Source organism: Macaca fascicularis, chromosome 14 (assembly GCF_037993035.2).
Source record: "Macaca fascicularis isolate 582-1 chromosome 14, T2T-MFA8v1.1".
NCBI classification, from domain to species: domain Eukaryota; kingdom Metazoa; phylum Chordata; class Mammalia; order Primates; family Cercopithecidae; genus Macaca; species Macaca fascicularis.
Genome location: NC_088388.1, coordinates 57,693,345 through 57,718,015, shown reverse-complemented (window position 1 = coordinate 57,718,015; position 24,671 = coordinate 57,693,345). Strand labels below are relative to the sequence as shown.

The following is a 24,671-nucleotide window of genomic DNA, read 5'->3' as shown; positions in this document are numbered from 1 at the left end:
CCCTGGGCTCAGCTTCTGGAGCTAGTCATGGAGATAATGAAATGGTTTCTTTGTGCTCCCGTTGTGACCAGGAAAGAGGATCTCCTGGCTGCACTACCCACCTGATTTATCAAGAATGATCCCAGATTATGCAGTTGTTTTGTGGGCTAACTGTCCATAGAGGTATGACTTGTGTACTCTGCCACACTGCCCAAAGGCCAGGGGACTGATCAAGTTCCCAGCCCCCTTGTTGTGAGAAATGAAGACCGCAAGAAAAGAAACAGCAGCCCTGGCAACAAAAACCAGTCCCATGATTTTGTCATCCTGGGTTGTATACACACATAACTATCATCCCTGAAGGATAAAATAATTCTGGAAAATCCAAAAAGAATTGTCTGAATTCTAAATAACTGAAAGGTACATCCAAATGTCTGATATATACATACACAAATATATTCCTTATATATAAACCAACCAAGAGCTAGGGCAGGAAGAACTACCATAAGGGCTTAGTACTTCTGGCAGGAATTTCCATAAGCCAATTTTCCCCAAAGACTAACAACACTTTACATAACAGCCTCATCAAAATACTTGAACATCCATGTATTTTCACACCTACTGCTTTTTTCAACATCTCCTTCTGCCAAGAATGTCCTCTCTTCTTTGCCCACCTGAAGAAGTTCTTAGCATGCCTCAAGGCCCACCTCCCAAGAAACTGAAGTGTCTTGGAAATACTTTGGCAAAAACAATTTCTCTTTCTTGTAGTTTTGGGCCCATGTCTGAATTATAACATAGCCCTTATAATAAAAACATAATTACCACTTAATGAGTGGTTATCATGTATGAGCTAGAACCAATGCTGTTTTACACACACACACACACTGATTTCATTTAACCAGAACTTTTAATACTCTTCCCTTTATTACCCTGAAGCCAAAGCTCAGACCAGTTAAGGAGCCGATCCAAGATTCCACAGCTAGAAAATGCAGGGACAGACCATGGCTCATGTTTCTCTGCCTGCAGAATTCACAATCTTGAGCCCTCTTATAGAGTCATAGTTCATTTTATCTGTCAGGCTCTCTCTCATTATATTGAGTTTTTTGAGAGCAGAAATTGAGCCTCTGTTCCTAGTACCTAGCACTGAGCAACTGACTGCTAAATGAATGAATTAGCTAGAAGAAAACAGAAGTATTTATCTCTAATAAGGGAATCATATCCTAGGGCAAAAAGGAAATCTGAGCAAGGAACCCAGAGCTCTCCTCATAAATCAACCCCTCATAGTAAACGAAGGGAAATAACAGAAAACAATTTATCAAAACAGTAAAGAGCACCTGTTATTCTTCACCTTTAGTGTACATCTAGATTGCATTCAATACATTTTAAACTGCATTCTTTACAATGTGAAGCAAATGTTCTACACAGAGATAGATGCAATATACTTTCATAAATTCAGTCTTGAATGACTTTTCTCTGTAACTCAATTAACAATAAATGCCTAGTAGTAGCTGACAGATTATCTTACTATGATCCCATACCTTCTAACAGCAGTCTGTATGCTGATGTATGATTTTAAACTATTTTCCCGGCATCTTATTCATGCCAAGCATAATGTAACTCTAAAAGCCATATCTACCTTTACATAATTTCTTAATTTTCCAGTCTTCTACATTTCATGACTGGGAATGTCTTTGGGAATGTGCCCTCTTCAAACTCTCAGGTCTTACATGTAAACTGAATTCACACATACTTCATGATGTAATTCACGGGTACTATCTTGTCTCAAGACATGTGTCAGATGCAGTAAGGAGAAAAGGCCTTTAGTTTGGTCAAAATCTCCCAGGCCTAATCTAGTTGCGACACTCCCCAGCTCTCTCAAAAAACCCAAATATCTGAGTATGGAACATATGGTCTCTACCCCTGGGCGCTGCTACATTGGTTCTCTGCAACAGACATACTCCAACTTCCCTGTTGAGTTGGCACTTTGTATACAAGATCAGTTCTCATTTCTGTTTCAATTTATGTGCTTTTGAGAACAAATTTCTCAAAGGGTGCAACATTCAGAAAGAGCTTTAGGTAAGGACTGTCCATAAGCGCACAGATTCTCTCCCCAGTTGCTGGCTTCCTGGCCTTCTGAGCTCCTCATGGCAGGAGCAGAATTCACAATCTTGAGCCCTCTTATAGGGCTGCAGCCTCCTCATGGCAGGACCATCCCTGGGCAGGCCTTCCTACAGCTTCAATGGCCTCAAGTCTTGTCTCTGCAAGGCAGGGTCTAAAGTCTTTATCTAAAGCTTCCTCTGTCCACTGAAAACCAGGAGTGCAAAGGTACTTCTGGGCTTGGCAGTTCTGTTAAGCAGAACAGGGGTAAAGGAAGCTAGATATCCAGGCAGTATCAGAGTAAAACAGTCCCCAAACAAGCCTCTGGGCTCATTCTCAGATCAGTGGGAGTCTTCCCTACTCTGGAGAAAAGAGGACGTTTGAGGCAGCATCAATGTTCCTAGGAATACCCTCACTGCAAGGAAGAGGCTTCAGCTCAGAGAGCAGTCTTACCCTGCTCTGGGCCCAGCCCCACAAATAAAATGTTCTCTTTTCCCCAGGGGACTACTAACCTGCTCAAGGCCCAAAGAATAAGGCATCTTGGAGTCTGAAATCTTCATTCTTGCAACCTTAAGTCCTCATCATCTGTAAGCTGATGTTCGTTCACAGGTGAACTATCTGTTACACCTACCAGGAAGAGTCAGACCTTTGCCCCTGAGTGGTTCCATCTGTAACTACAATAGACCAAACATAATTACTTAATGGATCAACTTCTCTGATAGGGGAAAGGCAGGAAGAGAAAGAGCAAAGCTGTCCTGTGTTCACACTAATGTCCATGTTTTACAAGGTGACAGGTGTGTGAGCACCAGGAAGGATACATGATATCCATGATAGTGGCCTGATAGCTATGACACTTGAACACAGTGAAGAAAGTACAGGGCACAGGGCCAAGAAGGAAATCTGAGGAGAGAAAGGTCACCTTGGGACTTGAGTAATGGATACTTCAGACTGGCTGTTTTCACTCTAAACCCTGGGGGTTACGCTTCCTCAGCATGCTGCCTGTATATGCTTTATCGATGTTGATGCCCAACCCTTCATCTCTAAAGTCTTGGGACCACTCTTCTTTAGTGGTTTCCTCTTGCTCAAGGTAGCTATCTGCATTGAATCCAGCATTCTCTGCCAAGACAGCAGGATCCTCGTCTTCATGAAAACAGCAGGAACATGTTTTTGGCTTTGGATCACACGAGGTGACAGAATTATCTTCCTGGGCTCTGGGGTCAGTGGGCAGACTTTCCCAACCCAAATGATCTGATTCTTCCTCTTCTATCACTCCCATTCTCTCAGCTGTTTCTTCAGCAGAAAGCTCTTTTGGGTCAGGGTAATCCACCAAAATTGTTTCTTGCCTACGCTTGATACACTCTGAAAGGTCATAAATTGGGTAAGTCTCTTCAGGGTAACCTAGAGAGAAAAGTAGCACAAAGTATTACAAAGAATGTCTCCTCAAAAAAAATTGTGTCAGGTTCAAAGAGGATTCTCAGGCAGCAGCCATCTTATCCTAATAGATCCACTGAAGACATCTCTTAAGATTCCAATAGTTCTAAAGTTTCACTTGAGCAAATTCTTAGCAATCTGGCTGACTATCCCAATGCTCTGAAATACAAACCAATTCAGATGAAAATCCCTTCTTATGTGTAGGGTGCTTGGGGCAGAGTTAAGTCTTATACCACGTGTTTTTGCAGTACTGATGAAGATTAAACAAACAACGTGAGCCTTTAGTTTTAAAAAAAAAAAAAAAAAGGGCATCAAATATCAGAGCACGGCTCCAGGCTAATGTTTATAATTTCTATTTGGAACAATTTCCAAATCTTCCTTGGTGAAGGGGGGAGAGGAAAGGAATGCTAAGCTCTTTGAAAAATACCCCATGAAACTTTCTATTTATCAAAACAATTGAAATAGCTTGCAAGTGTCAAAAATAGAGAGCACTTTAGCAAGACATGCCCAAGATCCCGAAGGACAAGCACTGCATTTTTGGAAGACAGAATTCCTGTTGTTGGCTTCTTCATCTTCACAAAATGGAACAAAAGAAAACAACAAACTGGTAAACAAAATGAATAACACTGGTACTGAATCCCAGCTAGGATAATGAGAAAAGAGAAACTGTTGCCAAATTACCAAACGAAATGAAATAAATCTGTGTCAGCCAAGCAAGCCTGAGCAGCAGATGGGCCGTGCTGGAGCTCACACACCAGTACTGGCACCAGCGGCAGTGATCACGATACAGTGCAGAAAGCTGGAGGATTCAGAACCCATTTGCCCATTATGATAATTGGCAAATTCAACCCTAACGTAAACCACTTTGTGCCTACAAACTGTGACAAATAAGTCTTTTTTGGTGCAATGTAGGGTGTGTGGAGACATTTCTACATTCACTGCTTTTTCTGACTATAAAAATCATACAGACTCATTTGTAGAAAACTTGGAAAACATACAGGCTAATTTAAAAAAGAAAACACAAATCACCCATATCATCACTCATAATAATTTGCTTTTTTCTGGCCTTTTAACCATATAAAACATGTCTTTTCTTTTCTTTCTTTCTTTTGAGGCGGAGTCTCGCTCTGAGACCTGCCCAGGCTGGAATGCAGTGGTGCAATCTCGGTTCACTGCAACCTCCACGTCCATGGTTCAAGTGATTCTCCTGCCTCAGCCTGCTGAGTAGCTGAGACTACAGGTGCATTCCACCACACCTGGCTAATTTTTTGTATTTTTAGTAGAGACGGGGTTTCACCACGTTGGCCAGGCTGGTCTCAAACTCCTGACCTCAGGTGATCCACCTACCTCGGTCTCCCAAAGTGTTGGGATTACAGGCATGAGCTACTGCGCCCAGCCAACATGTATTTTTTTTCCCTTTTTTTAAAAAGAAGGATCATATTTGTGCATAAAAGGTTATATCCTGATGTTTTTCAATTCAACATTATATCATGAGCATCTCTCCATGTCATTAGGCATTTGAAAGCTGGCTGCAAAACACCTCATCATATAGCTACATAACTGACATGATTTACTAGTCCTCTTTTCTAGGACATTTAGATTCTTTCCAATTTTCCCCTATTATAAGTAGTATACAAGTTAAGATCTCTTAATGTAAGTCTATGTCCACTTCCTTAATTCTTTAAGATAGATTTCTATAAATATGAAAACTAGACCAAAGGGAATGGACATTTTAAAAGTCTTTTCTATACTCTGCCAAATTCCTTTCCAGAAGAGTGGTATAAATTTTCAATCTTACCAGTGATATAAAGACTGTCCATCTTATCACACCCTCACCAGCACTCACAGTAGTATGTTAAGAATTTTGCCAATGCAGTCTTTATTCCAAGGCTCAACTTACTGTGGATGGAATGCTAGGTAAAGTGGAGCTTAGCTACACAAGACCCTCAGCCTCCATGGTCAAGGACAGGAGCTGGAAAAGCTGCTTGCTAGTCAGCTCCCAGCCACTGAATGCTTAAAAGAAGTCCATTTGCTGGCATGTCCCTGCCTTCCCACACCTAGAACAAAGCTTATCTTTGAATTTTCATGACTATCTGCTTTAAGAGGGAAGGCCACCCAGACTCAGGCTCTCAGCCTACCCCAACACCAGGCCTCAGTCCAGCTCTGCCTCCCTAGTCATAATGCCTGTACCCACAAACCCAGCCTCCATGCTGGCCCCTGCAGATACAGACTCCGGGCCTACCAAGCATCAGGCCAGCAACTATGGCCCCATAATCCAGTCCCACCCTAGGTTCCAGACAAAATCAGAGCCAGGTCTGCCCATGTAGCCCCAATGCCAAATTGGCACCCCTAACTTCAGTTACCAGGCCAGCACCTGCAGACACAGACTCCAGGCCTGCCCAGTGCCAGGCTAGTCTCTATGACCCCCGCTACTTTCAGGTTGGCCCCTGCATTCCCACAATCCAGCAGACCCTGGGTCTAGGCCAACCCAGTAGACCCTAGCATTGGGCTGGCCCTCAGAACCCCAGGACTGCCCCTATGGACCTAGGTTCTAGGCTGGGGCCTGTGGCCCCAGGACCCAGGCTAGCCCTAATGGACCTAGCCTCCAGACACATCCATCAGACTCAGACTCCAGGCCCATTTCAGTGGACCCAGGCACCATGTTCATTCTAGCATCTGGCCAATCTCTGAAGTCCCAGGCTCAAGGCCCAGTCCAGCCCCAGGTCAGCCCTTGCGGACCTAGGCTTTGGGATAGCCTCTCCGCACAAGATACGAGCTCCAGGCCCATGCCTGAGGATTTAATCAACAGGTACACCCCAAGGGATCCAGGATTCAACCCCAACCCCATGGACTCAGCACCAGGCCACCCTGCCTAAGGACGCTAGCAGCAAGGCCACCTGCAGATCACACCAAATGGCCTATCCAGAATCTCTGGGCATGCTGACTGGTGAATGGCTTTTCCAGACAAAGCCAGTATGCAAAAACCATTCACCAGCATAAGTCCCTGCTTCTTCAAATGCACAGACACAAATGCATAGCCATGAGGATCAAGAACAATCAGGGAAACATGTTGCCACCAATGAACAAAATAAAGCACCAGGAACAGACCCTAAAGAAATGAAGATATGCCTGGGCGCGGTGGCTCACGCTTGTAATCTCAGCACTTTAGGAGGCCAAGAGAGGTAGATCACCTGAGGTCAGGAGTTCAAAACCAACCTGGCCAACATGGTGAAATCCTGTCTCTACTAAAAATACAAAAAGTTAGCCGGGCATGGTGGCAGGTGCCTGTAATTCCAGCTACTCTGGAGGCTGAGGCAGGAGAATTGTTTGAACCCAGGAGGCAGAGGTTGCAGTGAGCCGAGATTATGCCATTGCACTCCAGCCTGGGCAACAAGACAAAACTCCGTCTCAAAAAAAAAAAAAAGGAAATAAAGACACATGAACATGAATTGCCTAACAAAGAATTCAAGATAACTGTTTTAAGGAAACTCAGCGAACTTCAAGAAAATATAGAGAAACAATTAAAGGAAACCAGGAAAACAATAAATAAATAAATAAATTTACAAGAGATTGAAATTATATATAAAAAATCAAATAGAAATTCTACAGCTGAAAAATATGAGAAATGAAATGAAAAATGCAATAGAGAGTATCGACAGCGAAACTGAGCAAAAGAATGAACCTTTGAATCTAAAGACATTATTTGACAATATACAGTTGGGTGAGAAAAAAAGAATGAAAAGAAAGAAAGCTTATGGGATTTATGGGGCAGCTTATGGGATTTATGGGAACTGGAGTTCAAGAAGGAGGAGAGAGAGACAAAAGGATAGAAAGTTTAAAGAAATAATAGCAGAAAACTATACAAATCTGGGGAAAGTTATAAATATCTGGGTACAGGAAGGTCAAAAGTCTCCAATCAGACTGAACTCAAGTAAGGCTATATCCAGAAGTATTATAATCAGACTATCAAAAATAAAAGAGAGGATGCTGGAAGCAGCAAAAGAAAAAACGTAGATCACATATAAGGGAGTTCTAACAGATTTATCAGCAGAAACCTTAAAGGCCAGAAAAGAGTGGGAAAATATATTCAAAATGCTTATGGAAAACCAAAACAAAAAAAAGGTCAACCAAGAATACTGTAGTTGGCAAAGTTCTCCTTCAGAAATGAGGAAAAAACAAACACTCTGCCAGACAAAAGTTGAAGGAGCTTATCCGCACAAGATCTATCTTATAAGAAATGCTCAAGGGTGTTCTTCAAGTAGAGAGCAAGGGACACTATTTAGTAACACAAATATATATATGAAAGTATAGGCTGGGTGCAGTGGCTCACGCCTGTAATCCCAGCACTTTGGGAGGCTGGGGTGAGTGGATCATCTGAGGTCAGGAGTTCGAGACCAGCCTGACCAACAAGGTGAAACCCCACCTCTACTGAAAATACAAAATTAGCTGGGCGTGGTGGTGCATGCCTGTAATCCCAGCTACTTGGGAGGCTGAACTGAAAACTATAAAATTTTGATGAAAGAAACTGAAGAAGACACAAATAAAATGAAAAGATGTCCTGTTTATGGATTGGAAGAATTGATATTACTAAAATGTCCATAGTATACAAAGCAATCTACAGATTCAATACAATCCCTATCAAAATTTCAATGACAATTTTTCACAGAAATAGAATAAACAATTCTAAAATTCATATGGAACCACAAAAGACCCCAAATGGCCAAAGCAATCATGAACAAAAAGAACAAAGCCAGAGGCATCACAGTGCCTGATTCCCAAATCTACTACAAAGCTATAGTAATCAAAACAGTATGTTACTGGCATAAAAACAGACATACAGACTCATGGAACAGAATAGAAAGCCCAGAAATAAATCCACACATTTACGGTCAATTTTTTTAAACAAAGATGCCAAAAAATAAAACATACACACATACACATAGGTTAAACGACAAACACAAAAAGGTCAAAGGACAATCTCTTCAATAAATGGTGTTGGGGAAACTGGATATCCACATGGAAAACAGTGAAATCAGACCCTCATCTCACACCTCACGTTTACAAAAATCAACTCAAAATGCACTGAAGACTTAAACCTAAGACTTGAAACTGTAAAACTACTAGAAGAAAACCTAGGGAAAAAGCTCCATGACATTGGTCTGGACAATGATATTTTTGGATATGACACCAAAAGCCCATGCAACAAAGGTGAAAATAGACAAATGGGATTACTGCAAAAAGCTTCTGTACAGCAAAGGAAACAACAGAGTGAAGAGACAATCTATGTAATGGGAGAAAATATTTGCAAACCATATATTTGATAATGGGTTAATATATAAAATATATAAGGAACTCAACTCCATAGCAAAAGAAAACCTAATTTAAAAATAGGCAAAAACCTATTTTTATAGGTTATTATAAACCTAATTTATAAATAGACACTTCTCAAAAGAAGACATTAAAAATAGTCAACAGGCATATGAGAAAGTGCTCAACATCACTAAACATTCAAGAATTGCAAATTTAAACCACAATATCACCACATCTGTTAGAATGGCTATTATCAAAAAGACAAAAGGCAATAATAAGTGTCGGCAAGGATGTAGAGAAAAGGGAACCCTTATATACTATTGCTGGGAATGTAAACTAGTACAGTCAGTATGGAAAACAGTATAGTGACTCCTCAACAAATTAAAAATAGAACTATCATATGATCCAGCAATACCACTACTGGATATATATCCAAAAGATAAGAAATCAGTCCTTCAAAAAGATATCTGCACTCCCATGTTCACTGTAGCAGTATTCACAATAGCCACACTATAGCACCAATCTGAACATCCATGAATGGATGAATAAAGAAAATGTGGCACATATACACAACAGAATACTACTCAGTTTTTTTTTTTTTTTTTTTGAGACAAGGTCTCACACTGTCACCCAGGCTGGAGTGCAGTGGCACAATCTCAGCTCACTGCAATCTCCACCTCTTGGACTCATCTCAGCCTCCCACCTCAGCCTCCCAAGTAGCTGGGACTAGGCACATGCCACCATGCCTAGCAATCTTTTGTATTTTGTGGAGACAGGGTTTCACCGTGTTATCCAGGTTGGTCTTGAACTCCTAGGCTCAAGTGATCCACCTGCCTCGGCCTCCCGAAGTGTTGGGATTACAAGCGTGAGCCACCACACCTGGCCTACTCAGCTTTCAAAAAGGAAATCCTGTTATTTATGACAACATGGATGAACCTGGAGGACATTATGTTAACCGAAATAAGCCAGGCACACAAAGACAGATACAGCGTGATTTCACTTATATGTGGAGTGTAAAAAAGTCAAGATCATAAAGAAAATAAAATAGTGGTTATCCGAAGCTGGGGGGATCAGGGAAATGCTAGTCAAAGGACATAAAATTTCAGCTGGATAGGAGGAATAAGTAAGTCCAAGAGATCTATTATATATTGTACAGACTACAGTTAATAACAGTATGTTGTATATTTGAAAATTGCTAACAGAGTACATTTTAAGTGTTCTCACCACAAAAATCCTTAAGTATGTGAGGTAATGCATATGTTAAATAGCTTGATTTAGCCATTTCACAGTGTATACATATATCAAAACATCGATATATATAATTTTATGTATTCATTAAAATAAATAATTTTCTTTTTAAAAGAGGAAGAGGCCCCCCGAGGAAAATCAAATAATAACTCATAAAACTGCTGAGGTAGCCTATGTAAGCCAACATTACTGGTTACTCAAGAACATCATTAAGGGCGGGCGCGGTAGCTCACACCTGTAATCCCAGCACTTTGGGAGGCTGAGGCGGGTGGATCATGAGGTCAGGAGATTGAGACCATCCTGGCTAACACAGTGCCCCATCTCTACTAAAAATACAAAAAATTAGCCAGGCATGGTGGCAGGAGCCTGTAGTCCCAGCTACTTGGGAGGCTGAGGCAGGAGAATGGCATGAACCCAGGTGGTAGAGCTTGCAGTGAGCCAAGATCGCGCCACTGCACACCAGCCTGGGCGCAACAGAGCGAGAGTCTGTCTCAAAAAAAAAAAAAAAAAAAAAGAACATCATTAAAAATATAAGCAAGCAACAAAAATTCACTGCTCCTATGAGAAAACCAGCAGTTCAAAATGAGGGAACAAAACTAACCGAAACAAACTATGCCAATAGTCTCTAATAAAATAGTGCAGGAAATAGGAGTTAATATCAACCAATTTATGATTGATATTCCCAATAATATTCAAGAAGATACTGCATTGATAAAACCTAGCCAGGCTTCAATTTAAAAAGGGAGCAAACAAGAAATAAAAAGGAGCTATTGAATAGAAAGCCATAATTGTAAATAAAAAAAAAATTAATGCTCAGCAAGAAAATAGCAGATTGGGCGAGGTGCATTGGCTCACTTCTGTAATCCTAACACTTTGGGAGACTGAAGCAGTTGGATCACCTGAGGTCAAGAGTTCGAGACCAGCCTGACCAACATGGCGAAACCCTGTCTCTACTAAAAATACAAAAAAATTAACCGGGAGTAGTGGCGGGCACCCGTAGTTTCAGCTACTTAGGAGGCTGAAGCAAGAGAATCACTTGAACCCAGGCAGCAAAGGTTGCAGTGAGCTGAGATCGCGCCATTGCACTCCAGCCTGGAAGACAGAGCGAGACTCTGTCTCAAAAAAAAAAAAAAAAAGAAAAGAAAAAGAAAATAGCAGATTGAAATGGACACGGCTGAAAATCAAATTCATATATTAAAAGTCCAAGTTGAGGAATTCTCCCAGCACAAAGATAAAATGATAAAGAAGTGGAAATTATGAGGAAAAAAGATAAGCTGCATGGCAAACTATCAACAATATCCAATTTCAGAATTACTGGACTTCTAGAACGAGAGAACAAAATAGGGTAAATGGGAGCAATAATTAAAGAGATTATAAAAGAAAATATCCTTTAGCTGAAGAAAGCCTTGAGTCTTCCGATGGGAAGGACTCACTAAATGCTTGACAAAAATACTATGAAAAATCCACACATTCGTACACACTCAGACATGCACAGATTATCTGACCAAATTCAGAATTTTTAAAAGCTGGAGGCATCACGCTACCTGACTTGAAACTATACTACAAGGCTATAGTAACCAAAACAGCCTGGTACTGGTACAAAAACAGATATATAGACAAATGGAACAGAACAGAGGCCTCAGAAATAACACCACACATGTACAACCATCTGATCTTTGACAAACCTGACAAAAATGAGAAATGGGGAAAGGATTCCCTATTTAATAAATGGAGCTGGGAAAACTGGCTAGCTATATGTAGAAAGCTGAAACTGGATCCCTTCCTTACACCTTATACAAAAATTAATTCAAGATGGATTAAAGACTTAAATGTTAGACCAAAAACCATAAAAACCCCAGAAGAAAACCTAGGCAATACCATTCAGGACATAGGCATGGGCAAGGACTTCATGACTAAAACACCAAAAGCAATGGCAACAAAAGCCAGAATTGGCAAATGGGATCTAATTAAACTAAAGAGCTTCTGCACAGCAAAAGAAACTACCATTCGAGTTAACAGGCAACCTACAGAATGGGAGAAAATTTTTGCAATCTACCAATCTGATAAAGGGCTAATATCTAGAATCTACAAAAATCTCAAATTTACAAGGAAAAAACAAAATACCCCATCAAAAAGTGGGCAAAGGATATGAACAGACACTTCGCAAAAGAAGACACGTATGCAGCCAACAGATATATGAAAAAATGCTATCACTGGTCATCAGAGAAATGCAAATCAAACCCACAATGAGATACTATCTCACGCCAGTTAGAATGGCAATCATTAAAAAGTAAGGAAATAATAGATGCTGGGCAGGATGTGGAGAAACAGGAACGCTTTTATACTGTTGGTGGGAGTGCAAATTAGTTCAACCATTGTGGAAGACAGTGTGGCGATTCCTCAAGGATCTAGAACTAGAATTACCATTTGACCCAGCAATCCCATCACTGGGTATATACCCAAAGGATTATAAATCATGCTACTATAAAGACACATGCACACGTACATTTATTGCGGCACTATTCACAATAGCAAAGACTTGGAACCAACCCAAATGTCCATCAATGATAGACTGGATTAAGGAAATGTAGCATATATACACTATGGAATACTATGCAGCCATAAAAAAGAATGAGTTCATGTCGCTGGAAACCAGCATTCTTAGCAAACTATCACAAGGACAGAAAACCAAACACTCATAGGTGGGAACTGAATAATGAGATCACTTGGACACAGGGTGGAGAACATCAGACACTGGGACCTGTCGGGATGGAGAGCTGGAAGAGGGATAGCATTAGGAGAAATACCTAATGTAAATGACGAGTTGATGGGTGGAACAAACCAACATGGAACATGTATACCTATGTAACAAACCTGCACGTTGTACACATGTACCCTAGAACTTAAAGTATAATTTTTAAAAAAAAGAAAAGAAAGAAAAAACAAATTTCCAGACAGAAAACAAGCAAGCTAGCTAACTAAAAACAGGTAACCTATTGAGAAAAAGGAGCAGACCAGGATAAGATTTCTCATTTTCAACATCAAATTAAAGTAAAGAATGAAGCAATATTTTCTAACTTTTTAGGGAAAGTGGCATAATCAATGATTTTATACGCAGCCAAACAATTTGTTTGTGTACAGGTGAAAAATATGTACAGATATCCAAGTACTCCGTACACAATACTATATGGGAAAGAAATATGAAGATATTCTTGACAAATACAAAACTTAGTCAAAATTTAAATTCAAGAAAAATGATGCTATATATGAGACAGTGGTTAACAATGAAATCTGTAAGAATTATCAACATAAAATAAGTATTGATAATGTGGCCTAGGAATTTAATGCTACTGTTAAGAAATGACACTTAAAACAGAAAAGGTTAGTATCTTTAAAAATTAATATCACTTGTAGTTAAAATTCCATATATTTTCAACAAAACCTAAAAGGTAGGTAGAGGGGGAACAATGAAAACTGCAATTTGGAGGAAAAACTGAATTTCATTTCATTAATTACTTGTGAGATTAAAATACTTTTTTATATGTTTCATAGCTGGCTGCATTTTTTCTCTTTGTGAACTGCTTATCTGTAAGGATATCAGTGTTTTCTAAATTAGTTCAAGAACTTTTTAACATATTAAAGATATCGGCCAGATGCAGTGACTCACATCTGTAATCCCAGCACTTTGGGAGGTTGTGGTGGGCAGATCGTTTGAGGCCAGGAGTTCAAGACCAGTCTGGCCAACATGGCGAAATCCCATCTCTACTAAAAACAAAAAAATTAGCTGGGCATGGTGGCGCATGACTGTAGTCCCAGCTATTTGGGAGGCTGAGGCACAAGAATCACTTGAACTCAGGAGGTAGAGATTGCAATGAGCAGATATCAAGCTACAGCACTCCAACTTGGGCAACAAAGCAAGCCTCTGTCTCAAAAAAAAAAAAAAAAAAGATAACTTTTTTCAATTATATTTGTTATAAATATTTTTCCAGTTTATTCTTGTCCTTTAAACTGTGTAATATTCTCTGATCTGCAGAAGGTAAAAGTTTTATGTATTTAAGTTACACAATCTTTTCCCTTAGAATTTGTGTTGCTCTTTAAAAAAATTAACCTTTTTTATTTTTAGATAATTACAGATTCACCGGCAGTATATAAGAAATAATACAAGCCAGGCACAGTGGCATGCACCTGGAGTCCCAGCTACTCAGGAGGCTGAGGTGGGAGGATCGCCTGAGCCCCAGCATGGGCAACATGGTTAAGACCCTATCCCTTTAAAAAATGATACTAATAGTAATACAGAAATCTCATGTACCTTTTATCCAGTTTCTCCCAAAGGCAACATCTAGCAAAACTATACTACAATATAACCACCAGGATATTAATATTGATACAGTCAGTATACAGAACATTTTCCATCACCACAAGGATCCCTTATGTCGCCCTTTCATGGCACACTCACTCTTTCCTACTCCTATTCCTGTCTTAACTCCTAGCAACAACTGATCAGTTCTCTATTTCTATAATATTGCCATGTCAATTATAAATGGAATCATATAGTATGTAACCTTTGGGAATCAGTTTTTCCCCCTACACTCAGCATAATGCTCCGGAAATTCATCTAGGTTGTTGTACATGTAGTTCATTCCTTTTTATTGCTGAGTGTATACCACAGTATTTATATACCACAGTTTATTCACCTCCTAAAAGACATTCAGGTTGTTTCCAGTTCTTGGCTATTAAAAGTAACCTGCTATAAATATTCACAAAGACTCATATGCAAAAGTTCATAGCGGCTTGAGTCATAAGAGTGCAAAGCCAGGAACAACCCAAACGTTCCTCAACTGGTGAATGGACAAATTATGGTATAAGCATATAACTAAAAAATTAGCCCTAGAATAAAGGCTGTTCTGGACCCAACCTAAAAAATGCTAAAGCCTTAAAGGATTCAACTGTTTTCTACTAACCTAACTGCTAACCTAATGAAATCCAACACTATTTAAAGCACTAAAACAAAATCCAGCACCTAACAATGTAAAGTTTGTAATATCCATCATCAAATCAAAACCTACCAGGTATGGAAAAAAAAAAAAAAAAAGAAATTAGGACCCATTACCAGGAGAATAATTAGTCAACAGAAACATTCCCAGAAATGGCATGGATGATGAAATTAGCAATTAAAACAGTCAAGAAAGCTATTACAGATATACCTCATATGTTTAAGAAAGTAGAGTAAAATATGAATAAATGAGATATAAAAAAGACCCAAATGAAACTTCTAGAAATGATAATATCTGAAATTTAAAAACACTGAATAAGATTAACAGTAGGTTAGATACAGTAGAAGAAGACACAAATAAACCTGAAGACATAGCTGGAAAAACTATTCAAAACTAAGCATGGTAAGGAAAAAAAAACCCTGAAAAACAGTGAACAGAACTTACATGACCTGTGGGGCAATATCAAACATATATGCAACTGGAGAGCCAGAAAGAAATAAGAGAGATACAAAGACACAGATCATTAATAAAATAATGGCCAAAAATATAGGTCATGGGTCTAAGCTTCCACCTTGAGAAATTAGAAAAAGGCAAATTAAACCAAAAGTACCAGAAAGAAAGAAACACAAGTCAATGAAATAAGAAACAAACCAAAAAAAAAAAAAAAAAAAGAAAAGAAACCAAAATATAGTTCTTTGAAAAGATAACAACGTTGATAAACCTCTGGGCAGCTTGATCAGGAAAAGAAACAAATTACCAGGATCAAGAATAGAAGAGAGTGCATCTCTACAGATCTTACATACATTAAATGGATAATTAGACTATATTATGAACAACTTTATACTAATAACAAAGTTGACAACATGGATGAACTATGTAAATTCCTTGAAAGATACAAAGTATCAAAGTTCACTCAAGAAGTGAATGACCTGAATAGCACTATATCCATAAAATACATTAAATTCATAGACATCTTCCCACAAAGAAAACTCCAGGTCAACTGGGCACAATGGCTCATACCTATAATCCCAGCATTTGGGAGGCCAAGACGAGAAGATTGCTTAAGACCAGGAGTACAAGACCAGGCATGAGTAACTGGGCCTACAGGCATGCACCACCATGCCTGGCTAATTTTTTAAATTTAAAAAATTGAAAAATTGAAAAATTAGCCAGGCATGGTGGTGCATGCCTGTAGGCCCAGCTACTGAGGAAGCTGAGGTTGGGGGGTTGCTTGAGCCCAGGAGATCAAACAGTGAGCCATGATCATGTGCCACTGTTCATGGGCAACAGGGCAAGACCCTGAAAAAAAAAAGGGAGAGAGAAAAACAAAAGAAAGAAAAGAAAGAAAAAGGAAAAGAAAAAAAGGAAAAAGGAAAAAGAAAGAAAGGAAGGAAAGAAAAGAAAAGAATAGAAAAGAAAAAAGAAAACAAAACTCCAGACCAAGATAATATCATTGGAGAATTCCACATAACTTGTATGGCATAAATAACAGTAACTCTACAGAAACTTTTCCAGAAAACAGAAAAAGGAACACATCCCAATGCATTTTATGAGGCCAAGATTACCCTGAAATCAAAACCAAAGACATTACAGGAAAAGAAAATCACAGACCAGTATCCCTCACATATGCAAGACCTATACCTTGGAAACTACCATACATTGCTGAGAGAACTTTTAAAAGATCGAAAATGGTGAGATATAACATGTTCATGAACTAGAAGATTCAATATAGTTACTGTATTGATTCTTCCAAATTGATTTAATGATTCAAAGCAGTACCAATCAAAATCCCATCAGGCTTTTTCATAAAAACTGACAAACTAATTGTAAATTTATCTGAAATAGTGAAGGAAATAGCCAAAATAATTTTGGAAAAAAAAATCTGAACAACTTGAACTACCCAAAACCAAGACTTACTATAAAGACACAGTAATAAGGACCATGTGCTATTGGTACAAGTAGAGACATACAGATCAATGGAACAGAATAGAGCCCAGAACAGACAAGCACATGCATGGTCAACTGGTTTTTCAAGCAAATGTCAAGCTAATTAAACGTAACAAAAGAAGCTGAACAATTGGGTATTTGATATGGAAAAAAATAAACCTCAGTCCTGATACCTCAGACCATCTATAAAGGTTAACTCAAAATAGATCACAGGCCTAAATGTAAAAGCTAAAACCGTAAAATTTCTAGAAAACATGGGAATTAGGCAAACCTTGGGTTAGGCAAATATTTCTTTTTTTTTTTTTTTTGAGACGGAGTCTCGCTCTGTAGCCCAGGCTGGAGTGCAGTGGCCGGATCTCAGCTCACTGCAAGCTCCGCCTCCTGGGTTCACGCCATTCTCCTGCCTCAGCCTCCGGAGTAGCTGGGACTACAGGCGCCCGCCACCTCACCCGGCTAGTTTTTTGTATTTTTAGTAGAGACGGGGTTTCACCATGTTAGCCAGGATGGTCTCGATCTCCTGACCTTGTGATCCACCCGTCTCGGCCTCCCAAAGTGCTGGGATTACAGGCTTGAGCCACCGCGCCCGGCGGCAAATATTTCTTAAACAGAACATAAAAAATGGGCCTGGCACAGTGGCTTATGCCTGTAATCCCAGCACTTTGGGAGGCCGAAGCAGGCGGATCACAAGGTCGGGAGATTGAGACCATCCTGGCTAACACGGTGAAACCCCATCTCTACTAAAAATACAAAAAAATTAGCCAGCATGGTGGCAGGCGCCTGTAGTCCCAGCTACTAGGGAGGCTGAGGCAGGAGGATGGTGTGAACCTGGGAGGTGGAGCTTACAGTGAGCCGAGATGGCGCCACTGCACTCAGGCCTGGGGGGCCAGAGCAAGACTCTGTCTCAAAAAAAAAAAAAAAAAGCAAATCATAAAGAAAAAAATGGTAAGTTGGAGTTCATCAAAATTTAAAACTTCTACTCTTTGAAAGATGCTGTTAAGAAAATATAAAGGCAAGCTACATAAAATATTTGCAAAATACAGAAATGACAAATAACTTGTACTCAGAATATATAAAGAACTCTTGCAACCCAACAAGAACCTAATCAACCCAATTTAAAAATTGGCAAACGATTTGAACAGACACTTCAAAGATATGCAGATGGCAAATAAGCACATGAAAAAATGTTCATCATCATTAGTCACTGGAGAAAGGTAAATTAAAGTCACAATTAAGATATCACTTTACACTCACTAGAATAGATAAAATTAAAAAGACTGACAAGACCAAGTGTTACCAAGGATGTGGAGTAACTTCAATTGCCATACACTGCTGGTGGAAAGGGAAAAAGAAGAGCTACTTAGGAAAGCAGGTTGACAGTTTCTAATAAAGTTAAACATGTGGTCAGGCATGGTGGTTCATGCCTGTAATCCCAGCACTTTGAGGGGCTGAGGCAGGTGGGTCACTTGAGGTCAGGAGTTCGAGACCAGCCTGGCCAACATGATGAAACCCTGTCTCTACTAAAAATACAAAAATTAGCCAGGCGTGGTGCCAGGCACCTGTAATCACAGCTACTTGGGAGGTTGAGGCAGGAGAATCACTTGAACCCAGGAGGCAGAGGTTGCAGCAAGCTGAGATTGCCCTGCTGCACTCCAGCCTGGGCGACAAAGTGAGACTGTCTTGAAAAACAACAACAAAAAAAGTTAAATATACAATTACCTTAAACCCAGAAATCTCACTCCTAGGTATAGACCCAAAAAAAAAATACAAATATATGTTCAAACAAAGACTCATATGCAGAAGTTTATAGCTGCTTGAGTCATAAGAGTGCAAAGGTAGGAATAACCCAAACGTTCCTCAACTGGTGAATGGACAAATTATGGTATAAGCATATAACTGACTACTACTCAGCAAGAGAAAAAGTATGGATATACTCAATAACAAACATGAATGTCAAAAGTATTATGCTAAATCAAAGAAGCCAATGAGCATATGCAGTATAATCCACTTACACAGAAAAGGCAAAATTAAACGTACAGAAAGCACTTCAGTTGTTGCCAGGGGCAGGAGAAGGGCATTACCTACAAAGAAGGGGGAGCTTTCTGGGGTGATGGAAATGTTCTTTATCAAAATTATGGTGTGATTATACAAACTCTATACATTTGTCAAAACTCATCCAACTGTACATTTAAAACTGGTTAATATTCCTGTTTATATATTATACCTCAATAATGAAGCTGATTTTTAAAAAATCTGTACGATCTCTTTTCTGGGCTGACAGCTAATAAAAAAATGAGAAGATGCTGTTTACCTTCCCAGTCCTCCATGTAAGGAGCCTCCTCAGCTTCTTTCTCTGGAGAAAATCTGTCAATGAATTTTCCTTCTTTCATGACCCTGGTGATTTCTCGGAGCTGATGTAGCAACCGTTTCTCTTGGTCAGAAGTCACAGTCTGTGCTCTGCTTAGAAATATCAGACAATCCAACCATTTAGTGGTAAATACTCCTAGGCAATAGACATAAACATCACTATGGTCTGTCTGGATACTGGAATAGAAAGTGCAATTGCAGCAGATTATTATTCTAGGAATTGATCCTCCAACTGCATAGCTGGGAACTAGAGATGTTAGTCCAATGTTTTGATTTTATAAATGGGAAAACTAAAGCCCAGAATAGATCAAGTGATTGCCCAAGGTCCCAAAATTAGTTAATGTCAATACTAGGACCAGACCCCAGATGTCTCAGCTTTCAGTTCAGTGTTTTTTCAGTGTATCTCAATGCCCTGATTCTCAATCGCCTAACAATTTCACTGTTACTCACATTACTCCATTTACTACCAGCCACTTTTCTCTGAAGCAAGGTCATCAAAGGAAAATGTTCTAGGCCATTAGCGTCAACCAGGAAAATTTATGCTACTAGAAATCATCAGGCTTAATTTACTTGTGCAGGTGTAAGGATAGATTCTAAAATTTCAGAGGTGGGTAATTTTGAAAACTCAATCATCTAGACTAGAGAAATTGGGGAAACTGGGGTCCACAGAGGAGAAATATTGTTTATATATTCATACTGCCACTTAATGGAAGCACTATAACTAAAACCATCCAGGCTTCTGATCACATTCTGTGCAATTCTTGAAGCACAGTGCTCAAGTTCCACATTTTGGAAAACCTGGTTTGAATCCCAACTTAGTTGTGTGGCTCTGGCAAATATCTGCAAAAATAACATGAGACTCAAGGATAACAGTATGATTATTTTCTTTTAGAGGAAAGCACTGCATCACACTGTTAGGCAAACAAGGTCCTACTTAGAAGACTGATAACTATCTGCTTTGAGACCAGTTTTATCTAGCAGCAGGATTTAATGGAGGCTACTTATTCTCCTCTTAAAACCTAAACACAAGTTAATACAACACTTACAAAGGAAAAATGATGTACTCTGTACTAGCCTATGGAGATGGTCATCTATTTTTCTAACAGCCAGTTCTGAGCCTGCACTCATTTCTATGCTCAGTCTAACTTTAGCCTTAATGACTAATAAGGAAAATGAAAAGAGTATTTCTCCTTTCAACATGAAGATAGTAACTGAGGAAAATGAAGAGCCAACATTACCAGAGACCTCAGTAAAAGGAAAAACGAAAACACCATGAGTTCCACTTCTTCCACACCAAGTAGCTTCAAAGCCATGAACTACTAAAGATGCCTGTCTGTTCCACATTCAGCTAAAATCCTATACTTACAGGGCCTCTGACAGCTCTATTCTTCCCATCAGTACAGGAGTCCTGACTCTCCAAAACTGCTCATCTGACCCACATAACCCCTATTTCTTACTGTTAAAACAACCCACTTTCTGTGAGGCTTCTGGGGCTGACTAGAAGAGCTAACCTGCCTATCACAAACTCTTTTCTCTTCAGGTGGCACATGTTACTTTTCTAGACTGTACACAGGGCATTCTGATCTTCAATGAACGAAACAGTCTTAATTCTATTTCCTAAGTCATGGGAAATCAGAAGCCCTTATCCTAAAAGAGGATGGGGAGACTAGAGGAAGCAGAACAGACAAGAGCTTTCCCAGAGAACTCCAAACCAAAGCATCCTCATTTCACTCTAAACAAGTATACCTTTATTGTCCATATCTGGCATTATGCATTAATCATGGTCTACTTTATGATATCTTCTGAATTTATTGCAATGAATATTTTCATGGATTCCTTATCATCTCAACTCGGTTTGATACCCCCAGAGGGCAGTAATAATTAAGTTGACAACAGTATAGGCACAATGCCATGATCACTATTAAGAGCTCAATAATTATGTGTTAGTTTGATTGATCCCCATTTCCTCACCATCCATTATTTTCTTCCACCTCCCTGAATTCTGGATTCCATTCTATCATTTTACCAAAAGTTGCAAAAACTTTTACTCCTAAGTGATTTTCACTTTACTAAGTCCAAGGGTCTTTTTCTCATATTTCATTCTTCTTGACTTCTCTATATTATAGACCATCCTCTGCTTAAAACCTCCTCCTCCCTTAGCTATTGAGACATTTGTATTCCTCCCACTTCTTTAACCATTCCTTTTATCTATGACCCTGGCTCACTTTCTTCCACCCACCTCCCAAAACAATTTTCCCAAGACTCAATCCTAGGACTCTCATTTCTCCATTCTTATAATCATGCCCTCAGGAAGTTGACCCAGTATTACAGATTAGACCATCACCTCTACAGAAAAGATGTCCTAATGCTACTATTAATCTTGACTTTTCACACAAATTCCCATCTCACAACTCCAGTAATTTCCTGGGCATTTCCACTTGGAGGCCTTGCGACTATGTTAAAGTTAATCTTAAATTCACCTCCTGAAACCAGGTCCCAGTTGGCTCAGAATCGTGAGCAACTCCATGAACAGGAAGACCAGAAGAGGCTGAGTATGGAAGATTCTAAGATGATAGAAAAATAAAAGGGCACAGTTGGGAAATAGCCTCACTAGAATTTTGAATTCTGTAAGCCCAGCAGAATCATCAAGTTCCAAATGCAAGAGTTAAGCACAGAGAATTAAACAGATGTTAATAACACCATTCATGGTTAGAACAGAACTCAGATCAGTAAAAGATTTCAGGATACTGCAGCAGAGTCTGATATGCCTCAAATATTTGGTGATCTTACCTTTCTCCATGGAGATTTTCTCCATCTCTCACTCCCAGCCAATGACTTCCAAACCTGAGCCCTTTGCTCTGACCTCAAGAACCAAATTTCCTATTGCTGTTTCATATTACACATGGATATTCTGATGGCATCTCAGACATACTCAGTGCTGAACTTATGATCTCAACTCCAAAGCCTTATGTACTTTCCCTTCTTTTGTATATTATCTTGGAATGCCATAATCTTCCTTCCAGTTTGGCTGTAAATCTCCAATGCATCTCTATTTATTTATTCTTCTTCATTGCTCTTATCTGGTTAGTAGTTTTCTTTTGGGAAACAAACTCATCTTCCATTCACAGTGCAAAGGTTAGCGTGAGCCATCCATCCCCCACCTCTCCTTCAAGGGTGGCCATGTGACCCACAGCTAATCATCACATTCCATCCCCTTGGCTGCAGGGATTGATTCAGGGATAGATATAGGACCCAAGTTGAGCTAACTTTACTTTTGGACCTTGAACACAGTGAAGCCTGAACTGAATACTTTGACATTAAATTCATCCTGGCAACAGTCCATGAGGAGACTGTCCCTTTCTTCCTACTCCCTAAACACCCAAAGCTGCTCTGGTTACCACCCTTCCTGAAACCTGGATGTTCAGTTGTTCCTTTGACATTATGAGCTACCCCACATTCTTCCAATAAATTCTGCCTCCTCGTACTTCAAACTTTTTGCTAGCCAGAGTTGGCTGCTTGCAACCAAGAAACCTGATACAGCCTGTGATTTTTTTTCTTCCATTAGGTGCCCTTAACTTGGCCCCACTTTTCCACTCTCACTGGTCTATTTATTACCATTTGCTGAAACCTTTTCAATAATGTTCCAGCATACAGTCACTCTATATATTACTGTAAGAGTTATTTTTCTAAAGCATAGCAAATCGTGATATTTCTCCTCAAAAGCCTTCAGAGTCAAAATAAGCATGTGTTGTCGGGGGAGAGAGGAGCTAGGCATACGAAAAAGTATATGCCAAGTCCAGAGGCAAAAACATACAGGTATTTTAGAGGAACAGCAAGTGGTCGGTGTGGCTGGACCACAGAGAGAGTGACGAAGAAAGATAAAGCAAGAGAGGTACAAAAGGCCAGGTCACTCAGGACCATGTAAGCTATGTTAAAGATTCTATGCTTTTTCAAAATCAAAAGGGACCTGCTGAAGGATTAAAACAAAAGAGATAATCCATCTGTTTGGAAAACAGAAAACTGAAAGGTGGCAAAATTAGAGAAACCACATGAGATAGTTATGACCTATGTCAAAAACAGGTATTCATTCACTCACTCATGCACTCACTCACTCATTCTTTCTTCTACTTCATCTAATATTTTTTGGAGCCTTTTATGTGCCTGTGCTAAGCTCTATAGCTAAGAAGGACAATCCCTGACCTCACAGAGCCTACAGTCTTTTGCAGGGAGACAGGCTTATTAATTAAATAGAAATGACAAGACATGGTGATTAATGAGATATGGGAAGTAAAATAAAAGGTGAATCAAGGATAACATCTAATTTCTGCTCTGGGCAACCAAGTGGACGGTGAAGCCATTTGCTGAGACGGAAATTAAAGGTAGAGTAGGTTCACTTGGGGGATAGATGATGAATTCCATCTTGGACATTCATTCATTCAATAGATTATTTATCATATGAGGAGGATAAAGGTAGGTATCTATGAGATATGTCCAGTGGGCTCTGTATATAGAGGTCAGGAACTGAAGTAAAGGACCTCAACAGAGAATGGTCATGATTTCCTCTTCTACCACAAAAGCGTACAAGTGCTTTTATCAAAAGTGAATAGGGGCCAGGAACGGTGGCTCACAACTGTAATCCCAGCATTTTGGGAGGCCAAGGTGGGCAGATCACCTGAGATCAGGAATTCGAGTTGAGCCTGGCCAAAATGGTGAACAACCTTGCCTCTACTAAAAATACAAAAATTAGCCAGGTGTGGTGGTATGTGCCTGTAGTCCCAGCTACTTCGGAGGCTGAAGCAGGAGAATCACTTGAACCTGGGAGATGGAGGTTGCAGTGACCTGAGATCGCACCACAGCACTGCAGCCTGGGTGACAAAGAGAGACTCTGTCTCAAAAAAATAAAAAATAAAAATAAAATAAAATAAATAGTTATTCTAATTCACTAAGTATTTACTTAGTACCTACTAGACAAACACACTGGAAAAAATGGGCTAAGTCTAGCCTCAAAGAGTTTACATTCCAGGAATTCATGGCAAAAATCTGTAGCCCCACGCACGTACTCAACACGCCCACCAGGGCACTTTGCTGCCAGAGGGTGCACCGTCCCTGCTTTTTTCATGGTCTGCTTGACCATACCATGCTTCTAGCAGGTAAATTGTTACAACTGGGCATGCTATTCCAGAAGGAATACAGCCTGTGATTTTTTTTCTTCCATTAGGTCCCCTTAATTTATCCCCACTTTTCCACTCTCACTGGCCTATTTCTTACCATTTGTTGAAACCTTTTCAATAACCTTCTAGCATG

At 39.7% G+C, this 24,671-nt stretch overlaps 1 protein-coding gene across 20 annotated transcripts in view; it reads right to left on the bottom strand.

Moving 5' to 3' along the window:
• Positions 1 to 24,671, bottom strand: part of RIC3 (RIC3 acetylcholine receptor chaperone) — a 57,687-nt gene that overhangs the window by 1,562 nt on the left and 31,454 nt on the right. For 4 of the 20 annotated variants that reach the window (XM_005578717.5, XM_065528617.2, XM_065528616.2 and 1 more), the window contains 2 exons: positions 19,312 to 19,460; positions 865 to 3,471 (listed from right to left, as the gene is read on the bottom strand). In XM_005578717.5, coding sequence (XP_005578774.3) covers positions 3,032 to 3,471; positions 19,312 to 19,460 — 589 coding nt within the window. In that variant the 3' untranslated portion in view covers positions 865 to 3,031. Of the gene's footprint in view, positions 1 to 864; positions 3,472 to 19,311; positions 19,461 to 24,671 lie in introns of those variants that run through there. The other 16 variants (XM_074014421.1, XM_074014420.1, XM_074014416.1 and 13 more) reach the window with 9 other exon arrangements.